Source organism: Acipenser ruthenus, chromosome 8 (genome assembly GCF_902713425.1).
Source record: "Acipenser ruthenus chromosome 8, fAciRut3.2 maternal haplotype, whole genome shotgun sequence".
Lineage (NCBI taxonomy): Eukaryota > Metazoa > Chordata > Actinopteri > Acipenseriformes > Acipenseridae > Acipenser > Acipenser ruthenus.
This window is the reverse complement of record NC_081196.1, coordinates 11200702-11214934: the sequence shown is the minus strand read 5'-3', so window position 1 is coordinate 11214934 and position 14233 is coordinate 11200702. Positions and strand designations below refer to the sequence as shown.

Genomic DNA, 14233 nt, shown 5'->3' with positions numbered 1-14233 from the left:
TGTTGCAGGGGGTAAAATGAACAGAATGCAGATGTGAGTCAATCATAAGACTTCTATTATCAGTGTTCAATTCCCTGTAGCTTCAGCCAACATCAAATGCATACCTGGAGGAACGATAAGGGAGGCAGGTGTTTTTTACTACAGCAGCAGCGTTATAAATAAATCTCTTTAGACGTTTAAATCTGCTTGCAGAATATGCAAAATGTATAACCCTGACATCAAAAGTGTTTGTACGTTTTAGAGATAAGCCTTCTACAAAAAAACATTAATCATTAACAAGTGACAGACAGTCAGCTTTATGGCCACTGTAAACCAAGAACAAATATTCTTGAACTTTTTTTTCAGATTCTATAATTGTTGTATATGTTATAGTAAAAGTCTAAATCTGGTAAATCATACATTTTACCTGTAATTGTCAACATTTACCAAGAAAGGTGGTAAATGTCTTGAAGAAATATGTTGCTTTTCAAACATTTACCGGTTAATCTTATGATTTACCGAAGCTTACTGATAAATGTCTGGAATTATGAAGAAATATTTTGCTTTTTGGACATTTACCGTAAGCTTATTGGTAAAAGCACTACGTTATTTACTGGTTAATGTCAAATGTAAAGCGTTATCGTGTTTATTTCGGACATTTACAGCTTTACTTATTAAAGTAAATTGAGATTTGCTAATATTCTGACTTTTACTGTTATACACTATATATTTTAGCAGCAGTTATTATGTAAGAGCATCTGATGCTTATTTAATGCTTACGTGGTGTGGTGCAAGAACGTTGAATAAGCTGTGGAATACCACATTGTTGATATGAAGCTTTTGATTGCGTTGGAGTCATATGCATTTAATAGCTTCATAATGCTACAGTTTTAAATCAGCCCTATGTCTACAGACAGTCCTGTATGCTTAATTGTTTTTTCTTTCTTCTTATAGGAGTAATCTATACTGCAGACATACTCGACCGAGAGACAAAGGATTCTTACTGGCTCACTGTCTACGCCACGGACCACGGTGTTGTGCCATTATACACCACCATTGAAATATACATCGAGGTGGAGGATGTGAATGACAATGCTCCGCTAACGTCTGAACCCGTTTACTATCCCTCGGTTCTGGAGAACTCTCCAAAAGACGTGTCTGTAATCCAGATCCAGGCCCAGGACCCAGACGCCAGCCCTCGTGATAAGCTCACTTACAGGATCTCAAGTGGAAACCCTCAGAACTTCTTTGTTATCAACTCAAAGACAGGTATGCAGAGACCCCAATATGCAAATTACTGATGTTATTCCTAGGCTGAAGGAAGCTTAATTGATATCTGGATCTAATAGGGGTCAGCAATTCTAATAGGGGTAAGAGTGGCAGCCAGTGGTGTAGCGAGGTAGAGAGATAGAACTCTCAGAACTGATGGTTTGTGAGGAACCACGCCCTCAATAACTGCTCCTAAAGTATTTTGTGGTGGTAACCAGCATGTTCTGCCAATTTCTGTACAAATTAAAATGAATTACTGTATTGCTTCGGATTTAAGACGCAGCCCAAATTTCCCACCCTTAGTTTATGCATATAAGAAAATTACTTATGGATGCAGTTTGCAGCCATCTGCTGTCGCACAGAGCATTACAGTTATGTGATGCTTCTCATTTCCAGTCTGCTGTCACACAGCATTACAGTTATGTGATGCTTCTCATTTCCAGTCTGCTGTCACACAGAGCATTACAGTTATGTGATGCTTCTCATTTCCAGTCTGCTGTCACACAGCATTACTGTTATGTGATGCTTCTCATTTCCAGTCTGCTGTCACACAGCATTACAGTTATGTGATGCTTCTCATTTCCAGTCTGCTGTCACACAGCATTACTGTTATGTGATGCTTCTCATTTCCAGTCTGCTGTCACACAGCATTACAGTTATGTGATGCTTCTCATTTCCAGTCTGCTGTCACACAGCATTACTGTTATGTGATGCTTCTCATTTCCAGTCTGCTGTCACACAGAGCATTACAGTTAAGCACTGCTTCTCATTTCCAGTTGTGATTACTCACACCTGTTTTCTCCCTTTTTGTGAACTATGGTATTGCTTAGCAAGTAGAAAAATACGGGAGACTGATCAACATTTCCAATCTGTCCAAGTTGGTACTGTTTGTTTGAACGGAGCTCAATAATGAAAAGCTGAAATTGTAAAAGCTTCTCTACGAATTCCTCAGGAAGCTAATGATGGTTCTTTGAAACTGGCTGCCTGTATGTCATGGACGATTCAAGATTGCGCAGTGATGTTTTTGTTCGTCTTTTCTCTAGCAGGGAGTCACGTTCCTGTTTGTGTACTCGGGCAGTCTTTTGATGCACACACGCATCACAATACTCAAATTTAAGACCGGGGCCATTTTTTAAGAAGACAAATTGGTATAAAAAGTGCATCTTAAATTCAAAAGAATACAGTTATTGTTGAGATATTATTCCAGTAATTAAGTATTTGAGTATTGATTTTATTTCAGTATTTTCATTTGATTCCATTTTATACTGCTCGAGTCAAATGTAAATATCAACATAATGTAGTGCCCTGTAAATAGATGAAAGGGCATTTCTGATAGATCTCAGTGCATGTCCAGCAGTGGATTGAAAAAGGCTGAAGAAGATGACGAGAGAGAGAGAGAGAGAGAGAGAGAGAGAGAGAGAGAGAGAGAGATAGAGAGAGAGAGAGAGAGAGAGAGAGAGAGAGATCATCATCTCCCACTTAATACAAGCTTTTTATTATTGCATGAAAGAAAGGATATACAGTATGCATGATTAGTTATTTGCATTGCACAATGTGGTGGTCTATCTTTAGTTTGTCTTCTCTGTCTGATTTTGATCCTCTTGCTGTATTTTATAAAACAATGCATTCTGTGATTTAATGACCTAAACTTAGTAATCTAATCAGAGGGCATTTATCTAGCCAGGTTCTCACAATAATGAGGCAAATCCTATAGAATTCAGGTACCGTACTGTATCAACAGTTGTGTATTTAGAACACTCCACCCATCATCCAAACCATAGATAGTCTGAAGCCAGTTAGCAGTTTGATATTTAATAGATAGCTCACAAAGCTTTAAGTGCTGTAATTAAGGATAAATAATTACTTGGCAGTAGCATTCTCATAAATTGACAGTAATAAGGTTAAATGTGTTCATTATTGGGTGATTACTTCTCTTTGGGTTAGACTCATACTTGTATGTACAGAGACAGCTTGGAGCTATAAAAGAAGTGCAGTAGAACTATTTTGTATAACAGTTTTCTAAAAGACCTGTGCAGTTACAGAAACACTTGGATTGTTTGAAATCAAAGGCATTATGAGTTGTTTTTTATGTGGCTAGTCAAAGCTACACTACACTGGAGTGCCTAAGAAGCTAAGAAAGGATGTGCTCATCCTCAGTACTTGGATAGAAGTCCTTCAAAGAACACCAGGTGCTGCAATGCCCGGTGTTTGTTGCTCAGTTGTTTTTTCCCAGCATGGTCTTAGGGGTTAATGTGCTGTAGTACTTCATAGTTAAACTGTGGCCCTGTATAAATGATAGGTAATACAGATTGTTCTTTGTATTGAGGAAGAATAGCAAAATTAATCTTATGTTCTGGACAAATCACAGGACTAATAACACATTTTAACTACCTGGCTACATTTGCTTCAAAATACTTTTGTTTCTCAACTTCTGCAGTGTAAAGGGTTTATCATAGTGAAGATATCTATAGCATATATGTGTGAATATGTTTAGGTTAATCTGATTTTAGGGAAATACTGTAGTATTATCTTTTTATAAATGCGTTGTTTATTTACAGACATTTCGCTTGATATACATTTATATGGGTCATGGAAGTCTGGCCAGACAGCTACTCTGCCATTACAGTTGCCCTTGCACCGTCACCTCCTTATAAATATTGTGTTAATAACACTGTTTCTGCACTTGCGGGATCTGCCTACAGCAATCAAACCCTTTAGGTAAAATTGGATTGCAACAGGGTAGGTTCTTGACAGTTACATCCTTAACAATTTAGGTCAACTTGGGTGGGATCCATTGACTTTAGACTTGAAGGAGAATTAATTAGATGTGCAATTTCATCATCAAATTAATAGGGAACATAGATAGAGCTGGGAGAACACTAGTCTCATGACATCATTGTCATATGATCTGCAAGCCCAGTAATTAGCCTATATTTGTAAACCTACTGTGGAGTGTTGCAAGCTAAGACCCACATAAAGGCTATGCGTGTCACGTATTATTTAGATCTCCTCTTTATCTTCCATAGATGCAATGATGGGGGTTTTGAAATTATTATAAATTTAGCAAATGTTTGTAGTTGTTATTAATACTGTATGTTGGTGGTTTTAATCTTGGTTTATTTATTTTTTTAATTGAAATTGAGGATTTTCCATCTTTACTACTATGATTGGCTTTTGAAATACAACATAAATTATTCATGTAAGCTACCAGATGTAAGGGAAACATGTTCAATCATGTTATTTGTTTTTATTCATATATATATATATATATATATATATATATATATATATATATATATATATATGAATGTTACCCCAGAGTGAAACCTCTGGGGTAACATTGTCCTGTTTTCAGCGGCATCTGTCACAGTGAAGACCAAACAAGTCCCAGCAGCACCACAGCATCATTAAAATCAAATTATATCCCCCCAAAAATAAATTATGCTGCAAAAAAATATATGGGACACTCATATTTGTTCACAGGCTGCTGTTTGCCCTAATAGAGAAATGCCTTTAGGGTTGAAACATCAACATATTACCCTGAATTTTTAAATAAAAAACACTTACCAGTACCAATAGCAAAGCTAACCTCAATGTGTATTTGTTCTTATAATATCATTGTCAAAAGATGAAAATACCACTCTTGTGCCATTCTACCAATGGCTCATCTCATACCATTGCTTGTAGTGTCATTGTGCAACCGTACATTTCCCATCATCTTCCTGCTCACATATGTAACTGAGATGGATTCACCAGTGAGCAGGCGGATGATGGGAAATGTAGTTCTAAGCGGTCACAATATATAAAAAAAAAATATTAAAACAATACACACAGCTTACGTAAACAGTTGTAGCAACACATGGGAACATGTAACACAATAAAATAAAAAGGTCCTTATGTACCCTTTAACACATGTATAATTCAGTGGCAGCTTCAATGTAAACTGCTGTTTTAAATGTTAAAATTACATTAGTGCATGCATAGTGAATTTGTAACCATTTACAAGCTTTTTCGGGATTAATTTCAAGTGTCACCCCCCTGTCATGTTTGCTTTTGGATCAGTGCATATACTATAAAGTAGTAATGTCGTCATCAGGGGGTACTTACATTTTTTGGGGGAATATCATGGATCTTTTAATCATATTTGGGACACCAAACACTATTGTGTTTGTGGAACTTATAGGGTTATGATATTCTGGTCACAGCAGTGAGCAGAAAATGAATACATTTGTAATCGACAAACTGTGGATCATTAGAATGAGTTAAAGGCCTGCTGTGATGACATACTGTACTGTACATGGAATCATACCTTACTTAGCTATGTAATTTTACAATGCTTGATGCTTAAATGTTTTGTTCTGAATATGTTGGCAAAAGCCTTGCAGATGGATTTTGGTTATTGCAGATCTAACAAGAATACTAGAAAACCAAAAACACATTCAAAAACATTGTTTTGGAGGCATTATTATTTCACACTCGTAACAAAATAATAATAACAGTGCACTTTTGAATCTGCTCTACTATATGTGATAATCGCTGGAATGATTTTGAGTGACTGCTGTAATATTGCAGTCCTCAACAGTTACAGTATATCCCTGTTGCAGTTTTCTAATGCATTACATTTTAGTACAGTACCTTTTCTTATCCTTCAGTCGTCCCTTGTCGCTTTCAACAAAGCTGCATGACTATACTTTCAGTACACACGCGTTGACCACAGATGAAGGTATGTGAACCCCAAGAGAAGATTACAAGAGTAACGAAGCGTGCACTTCATACCACTTGAGAACAGTTTTGATAGAGGTCTCTGTGACACCATTGTCACCATCACTCTCACCTACAAAGTTCAAGCATGGCTTGAGGCACAAGTTACAAAAGGCTCGGTCGCCAGTTGACTGCTGTTAGTACAGCACTGTAACATTTGCTTGAGCTGTTTTCAAATCTCCTGTCCAGCTTGTTTAATGGACCATGTACCTGCCTGGAAAAAAATGATATATTTTTGAAGATGTTAAGCTGCAAACATTCGCAATAAAACTCACTTTTCAGCTTTCAGTCTACACTTTTCAGATCCAGTCGAAGTAAGTTTACTGAAATGTTTATTCTGTGTGTTCTCCCTCTTTAATGGTAATGTATCCTGTTCTACTGAACACTGGCATGATAGGATCAGATATGATTATAATTTGAAGGCTTGGACAACTTGAAAACCTATATAGTAATCAAAATCTTCAGTTTCACAAGAGCTATATATAGGCCTAGGAGTACTGTAGGTATTTTAAGCCATGCTGTTAAGAAGTTCACCAAACTCTCCAGCAGATGTTGATTTAAGATTTTTTTTTATTTTTATAATTTATTTATTTATTTTTATTTACTTTTAAGTTTGAAATTAAAATCAGTGTAGGAAAGATAAACGCACACGTAAACACTTGGATTATTGTGTTCCAGGGATTAAACAGTTTCCCATTCCCCCAATACATATGGCTATCATCACAGAAGAAAATTATTTTTACTGTTTATCGTGTTATTTAATTTTCACTGATTATTCAAGGGTCTTCAACCACAAAACAGCCTTGCAGAATACATATGGAATTATAATTGTGCATGAAATTAGTTAACCCTTTCCAATTTTTAACACCTAACAAAAATGATCACAAACGCTCATGTTGCTTCTTGTTGAACTGGTTAAATCATTGAGTGTTAGCACACGTTTGTGCCAGAGGAGGACTAATCTCATTTTCTATGCCTTTGATTCTGCTTATTCTGTGTATGCTAAAAGGATTGTTAGCACCCTGTTAAAAGGACAGAGCAGGAGAGATTTATGCTCATCCTCATATGTTGACCTTCTATTCATTACCAGTGGTTCTGCCTGCTTTGGCATCGCCAGCTGATAGAGTGGTAGGGATCTGCGCAACAATAAAACCAATTCTAATGGTTTTGACCTTTCACATGCAATTAATAATATTGGTCTGTTCTAAAAGAAAAGGTAGTACTGTAGATCACGAGTGTGCCAGTCCAGTCCTTGAGATCTGCAGTCCTCCATGTCTTATAGGTATCATTAACTAATTAACTAATTAAGACTAGAAGGAGGTTGAGGACCGACATTGTGCACCCCTGCTGTAGATGCTGGATTAAAAGGCACTGACTCCATGGACAAGAATTAAAGATGGACAACAACAAACTGAATATTCCCTTTTGAGGTGATTTGGATTATCAACAGGGTATTCATGTACTGTAGGTACTTGCTGCATAGCCCTGTCTGGTGCCGAATACTCAAATCTCCAAATTGCATTTTCTGAACACCCAATATTGGTACTGATTGCAATCTAGACAGCACTACAGTACTTCAAATACACCAGTACTGATACAATAGAGGGGACATACTTTAGTGTTGATATGAGGTCATGGTTATTGTTTTAAGAGACTCGGCTCCTGCTGTTCTTCCATAGGTGCTCTTTCATGAACAAAATAAAAGCTCAGATATTGAGTGCATACATCTATATTTAAATGAATATGCATTGCATTTTTTTGTTCCTTTTAATGTTTGGATTTCTTTAAATCAGTAAGCACAGAATGCTAATGATGCTATTGGCAGCAGCTGTGCGTAGTAATACCATTGTGAGATTGATTATCATAGCCGAGCAATTAAACACCTTTAACCTTGGCAGATGGGTGGTGAATTAATGAGAATGCTGATAATAGTGTGTTTCTTCCACTAAAGGTTATGTACGAAGCCCACGTGTCTTGTGTGCCTTACTGGCTTCAAAGTACGTCCTGTGCTAGGTAATGCAAAATGACAGCTGCATGTCTCTTAAAACATCTGTTAACAATAGTTAATAAGCAGGGATGCACTGAGGCCACTCTCAGTCATCATCTTTTTGAATTATGCTGCGTATTGGCACATACAGAATGTACCCCTCGCTACCTACGAGGCATGCGTCTGAGCGTGCCTTCACATTCAGAGACCCACTTTCTGCAAAAATAAACTACCTAGTGTATATTGCATTTGGAACTGATACTTAATCTGCCAGTTCTGTAGTTCTCAACAGCTGCTTGTCTGCACACCTTGTAATTTGTGGTTGTACAATGGGTGGGTGTCAGCGACTGGCAGCATTGGTTCCATGTCACTGAGTTTTGTTTTCTGGTGACTTCTCCTCTGCTTGTATTTAAACTACAACAAGCAAAGTTGCCTTTAGTGTTATTTATTTATGGTGACTAGGCAGCGAAAGCAGCCTGAAATAAAATTAAGACTGTACTTTAAAGTGCAGTTATTGAATTTGCAGATCTTACCTAATATATATATATATTATTGCTAAGTCACTTACAAAAGGACCTTGGTTTTACGTCTCATCCGAAGGACAGAGCACAAGGAGAAGTGATCAGGGTCACACATAGTGAGCCAGTGGCTGAGCTGGGCTTGAATCTGGAACCTCCTGGTAACAAGCCCCTTTCTTTAGACACTGGACCACCAAGCTGACTTATAGTTCCAATGGTATTCCTTACATAAATAGAAATATAATTAGTTAAGCCATTATCTGTGTATTTTAGGTATAAATAAATAAAATATCAGCAGATCGTTCTTTTAAAACAAATAAAGAACTTGGTAATGGACCGTTTTTTTTTTTTTCCTTCCTGCTTCCTACTGAGGAGATTGATATTGATTCAATAATGCGCATTTGGCTTGAGGCAGCAAAGAATTGTGGACACATAACTTATTTTAAGCATGTCTGACAGTAACATAAGTGCTAACAGATACCGAAATAAATACGAAGAGACTATTATCAAAAGATAGGAAAGTGTGACCTCTGTGATTATCCCATCAGCGCTCTTCAAGGTAAAGCAAATTTCTGGTAGAAAATACCAAAAGCATTGCCTGTGGGTGTAATTGGTGAGGATTTCTCAACCACAATTGGGTTTATTGAAAGGGCAAACTTCTCATTTTCACACCATTGTCATTGCTCAAACTCTATCAGGGTCCTTAGGAGAGAGTGCTGCCTGATTTATAATGCAGTGACAGGATGAAAAGAGATTTAGTTAAGGATGCGGCCGTCTGTCGTTTGATCATTGTGACACCTTACAGAGTCATTTACACCATTAGAAATGTGCTGGTTTCGGTTCTTGCCACGCCGGAAAAGGTAGAGGCTGTAAATCTCCCTGCAGCTAGCTGTCAGCAATCAAATCTTTTCATTGACCTTCTTTAAATTACATTGAACAGCCAGAGTTGTATTGTGTTCTTTGCGCCTGGGTACAAAGACTTCATCCAACTTGCATCTCTGTCTTTCTTGAACAAGGTGTGCAGTGAAACAGAAGATCAAATACTGGATGTTGTGGCTGAACAAAGGCTTCTAGAAACCATTATTGATCGCGGTGCTGTCAAATAGATAGGTACTTGTTTCTACAAGGTTCCGAGGAAAGCCAAAAATACATATATTCTCTTAATATTTTCTATATTGTAACGCTATATTGTCTTTAGTGTTGCACAAAAAAATGATACAATGATGTTTAATACATTACTGTTGGTTGTTATAATACTCTGAACTATGCTGCTGGTTGGCTTGATGAATTCATGTTATAAACCTGCAGATTTATATGTTAGACAGCATCTGTCGCGTGCTCCTGCCTCCAGCCAATCATATCACTACTGCTACTGTACATCACATGTGTAAATAACAGGCTGGCAGGATGCAGAGATGATGGGGGCTATTGAACTTGGCTCCTCTCATCAACGTTACTTGTTTTTAAGAAAAAAGTAATCAAAGTGCTGGAGGGTTTGAGATGTTATTGCATCGCTGCCAAAAATAAGCAATTCCCTTTTCCCTTTGTTGTTGCACATTAAGCCCCAACTACAACATTAACATCACTCAGGGCAGCTATTTTAGTCACAGAGTTGGATTGGACTTAGTCTTTGAATTACTATAAAAGTTAATGAAATCTATACTTAAAATGAAGTGTCTTTTTGTACATGGGTCTACAGTAGCAAGCAAGTGGTAATGAGTGAACAGTTAAGGTTTATCAACCAACTGGCACCAACAATCTAAGACATTTTTCAACTTGAAAAATGCAGACGTGTTAGATAAGTCCAATGGCAAAAGACTTAAAAGAAATAAAAAAAAAGTGCCTATTGGCTGAAATGATGGTTTTGCTTGCTGCACAGGGATGATAAGCAAAAAGCCATGAAGAACAAGCTGAAAGCACATATTAAACAGCATATCTGTTGCGGTATATTTCATTTCTTAAGATTCAGCTCCAGCAGTCTAGTGGCGAAAGCTGACTGTCAGAGTAGGATATAACGTTCCTGAAATGTAAGTATAATAAAGGGATTTGTCTCTCTGATTCCAGCTTATCTCAGTAGTTTGCCATCTCCCATCTTGTGATGAAGCACCATGTGTCTGCCTGTGATAGTAGATTTAGAGCCAGCTTGTCCTTGCTCTTGGTAATTGTAGCAACAACATGAAGCACCTACTGTAGAACCTCTGCAGGAGATGAACCACTTCTCTATTTATTGTGGTTAGTGTATGGCTACTTTTAATAGGACTGGTTCTAGCCACATATTGGCCGATACAAATTTGCACTGCATGTACATTCTTATAATTAAATTATCCATTATTTTGTAACTGTTGTTTATTTATTTTTTTTATTTATGTAGCTTAACTTTAAGCACACAATGACACTAGGTATCAGTGTGTCCATAAAAGCGAAGTTGAATATGAATTTTGTGCACACCCCTGTTAAAGTACAGTGAATTTATCTAAAAAGTGTTGCTCTTATTTTAATAACCTTGAGCATTTAGTGTTTGCCGTGACAACATATTTAATTGTTTATAACTAGGGCTTCTGTTTTTTGGTTTTTATTGATTTAATTTTTCGGTACTTATTTTTAGCTAGTTTCGAGATATCCCAAAATCTTTTTTTTTTTTTTTTCAGTGCTTTCGCTTTTTATATGCTGTATGAAATTAATGTTTTTGGTTACTTTCCAAAATGTTTGGGCGTTTTTTTTTTTTTTTTTTCCATCACATGTATAGTATAGTAACTTTACAGTACTTGCACACTTAAGTTGTACCTTCTTTTCTTTGCTGTCTTCCTCAGCTAAATCCTTATGGTCACGGGCACATTCTTCTGGGGTTTTATGTGTAGGCATTTTTATTACATTTCACCACAATTTGCAATTCTGTTTTAAATCCTTTACACCTCAGTTGGAAATGTGGAATATATAACTTTCAGATATTTTCAGATCTCAGATTTGCAAACACACACTCTGTGCAGACATGCGAATCTCGTTGTGTTGCTTGAACCTCTACTAACCCCCAGTGCATTGTAAAATGAGAGTTCTGTTCAGCCCTCTGATTGGTTGAGACAATACATCCAATCGCTTGGTAAACAATAAGTGATGTCACAAGGTGAAGGATTCATTGGAGCTGCCATATTTCAGGAGCATTCACTTACTCATCCACTTTCTGTGGTACACTGTGTTTTTTTTAAAAAAATGTGGCTTCTACTCTGGCAAGCTTAATTCAATTCCTCACCTCCATGACTGAACAGCAAATCCCTTGATACTGTAATATACATTATACAAAATGTTAAAGTAAAGTACATGTATATATATAATATATTTATTGTATGTATTGATATTTACTGTACTGTCTTTGAAATGAATAAAAAAATAATAATACAAAAAGTAAAGTAAATGTAGGTGATTTGTAGCTACAGTCTTCTCCTGTCTGGCACTGAACAGTACATAACATTTTGACAATATACAGTAATTACCAGCTTTGATTAAATAGTTCAGTAGTCTGGAGTATTACAGTAGTTTAACACTAGGTAGCTGACATTTTGGGTCCGTTGCGGCATTTGAAAATAGTAACCACTCATATATTTAGGAAGCTGAAACAATTTAAAACGATGGTGCTGCATTTGAAACCATACTGTACCGCTGTACATACATATACAACAGAAAACACGACCGAGAAGATGTTTATGTGCAGCCTGAAGCTAAAAGCAAATTGTTTTTTTAGGAAATGATTGAGTGCTTTATGGGGATGAGGTATTGTATATTTTTGCAAACGTGTAGGACATCGCTCATTGTTGTGGCTGCTTTGAGCAGGGGCATAACAGTTTAACAAAAAAAAAAAAACAGCAAACAAACTGTTACCTTTCGACTGAAGATTTATGTTTATAATTTTTTTTTCCTTCTGAATCAGAGAAAACTTATCAAGCCCCTCCCCCTAACACCACCATGTTCATGAATCCAGTTACGGTGGATAACCATTTACCTTAAGCTAATTAAGGTGTGGTGTTAACAAGAGTGTGGAATGTGTACCTTAGGGGCTAGGCATGAACAGCAAATATTAGTACTGAGTACACATTCTGCTTGCTACTGTCATGGATTGTAAAGCTGCAGTGTACCACAGTAAAGTTCACTTACAGTCTAAAGTAGAAAAATGTGTGAGCAAAAATGATGGCTATCCCTTCAATTGAGCTCCCTGTTTTGTGTGAAGCACTGCCTGCTGATACAGCAGTCACAACAGATCTCACTCCTAGTATCTGCATATGCTTTGTATTTTCTAGCGTGCAGAGTGACAGTGACTGCAATTTTCTGTGCCACCCTTTATCAATAATGAATTGCATATGTGTATGACCCTTCCATGACCTTCCCCTGTGGCTAGCACTCCGAACACGCTTCCTCATGCTTTTTTGAATTACATTCCATCTAGTTAATAAATCACCCCTTGTGGTATAAGCATTTGGGCAAACAGAATGCCGCGCCCAGTTGATTTGGTGTCTATTTATTTCTATAGTTTAGCTTTCTGATTGCAGTGGGATGCACAGCATGTTGACTATCCAGTCTTTTTAAAGCTATATAGACCTGTCACTATTGAGTCCTGCTTGCCCTGTTTGCATTGATTTTTTGGTGGGTCTGAATATGTGAAAAGATGTAGAAAACCATAGTGGACACTTCCTCTTTAAGTGCTCCCCTTTAAGTCTTTTGCTTTAATTAAGTGTTAATGAAGCAGGCCGATTTATGAGTGGTTATATATGTGCACATCTTATTATTGGTTTTGAACAGCGTTTAATTCTGATTGCACAGTGGCTGAGCAGACTGCTGCTGCACAGCATTGCATGTTGTGTCTGTATCGCCACATTGAGAGTCTACAGTACAGGCAAGTCTCTCAAAGAGACCTGGCACGCTTCCAGAGCCTGATCATCCATGGCCGAAGGTGGGAAGCTCAATCGCCATGGCACCCATTCTCTATGGCTCTCCCTGGATCATGATACACACACATTAGAAGGAACTGGCTGGGGGAGGAACCTTTGCTCACTCCACTCTTCTGCCCTGTAGTTTAGCTTTGATCACAGTCTAGCGAGCTGAGACTGATACAGTAGAAAGGAGACGCTGAACGCTAAATAATACTATACTGCATACCTAGTATGCTGTGGTCTGATTTTCAGTGTTCAGCATAACACCTTGTAGATTACACACAAACACATGTGGGGGAGGGGGTGTAAGTAACATGTACAGTAGTCTAGTAGGCTGTTAGGAAGCTGAAGTGTCACACAACAATATGCAAAACATAGTTGTTTGGTGTGTGTTTACACTCTGCTTTATCAGAAGGACGACCTTGTAGACAAATCAAATTTGTTTATTTTTCTTTAAAAAAAGAAAGAAAATATCATTTCCTCATTTTTTTTTATTTGAGTCTCTATAACATGTTGATAGGTGTTTCTAATGTTTTGTACAAACCCTATACAGAATCTAATGTTTCCGCCATTGAAAATGCAGCAGCTCTTATTCATAAGCACATTCTTGTATATCCACTTGGCTCATCGTCATACATGCCCCATTAGCTTCATTATTCTCTGAGACTGATTTAGCCTTCCTTAGAATCACTCAATTTGGCAGAAGGGTTTATCCTTTAGTTTCAGTTTATTTGCTGACTTCTAGCATGCCCTCCAAACGATGGTGGTTTTGTGGGGTACAGTACAGTAAGTGTTTGAAA

At 37.3% G+C, this 14233-nt stretch overlaps 1 protein-coding gene across 9 annotated transcripts in view; it reads left to right on the top strand.

The window, feature by feature from the left end:
• The window catches only part of LOC117407088 (protocadherin Fat 3-like), a 178173-nt gene that overhangs the window by 72254 nt on the left and 91686 nt on the right, over positions 1–14233 (top strand). For all 9 annotated transcript variants that reach the window (XM_059028492.1, XM_059028490.1, XM_059028491.1 and 6 more), the window contains exon 3: positions 934–1248. In XM_059028492.1, the coding sequence (XP_058884475.1) occupies positions 934–1248 (315 nt within the window). The remainder of the gene's footprint in view (positions 1–933; positions 1249–14233) is intronic.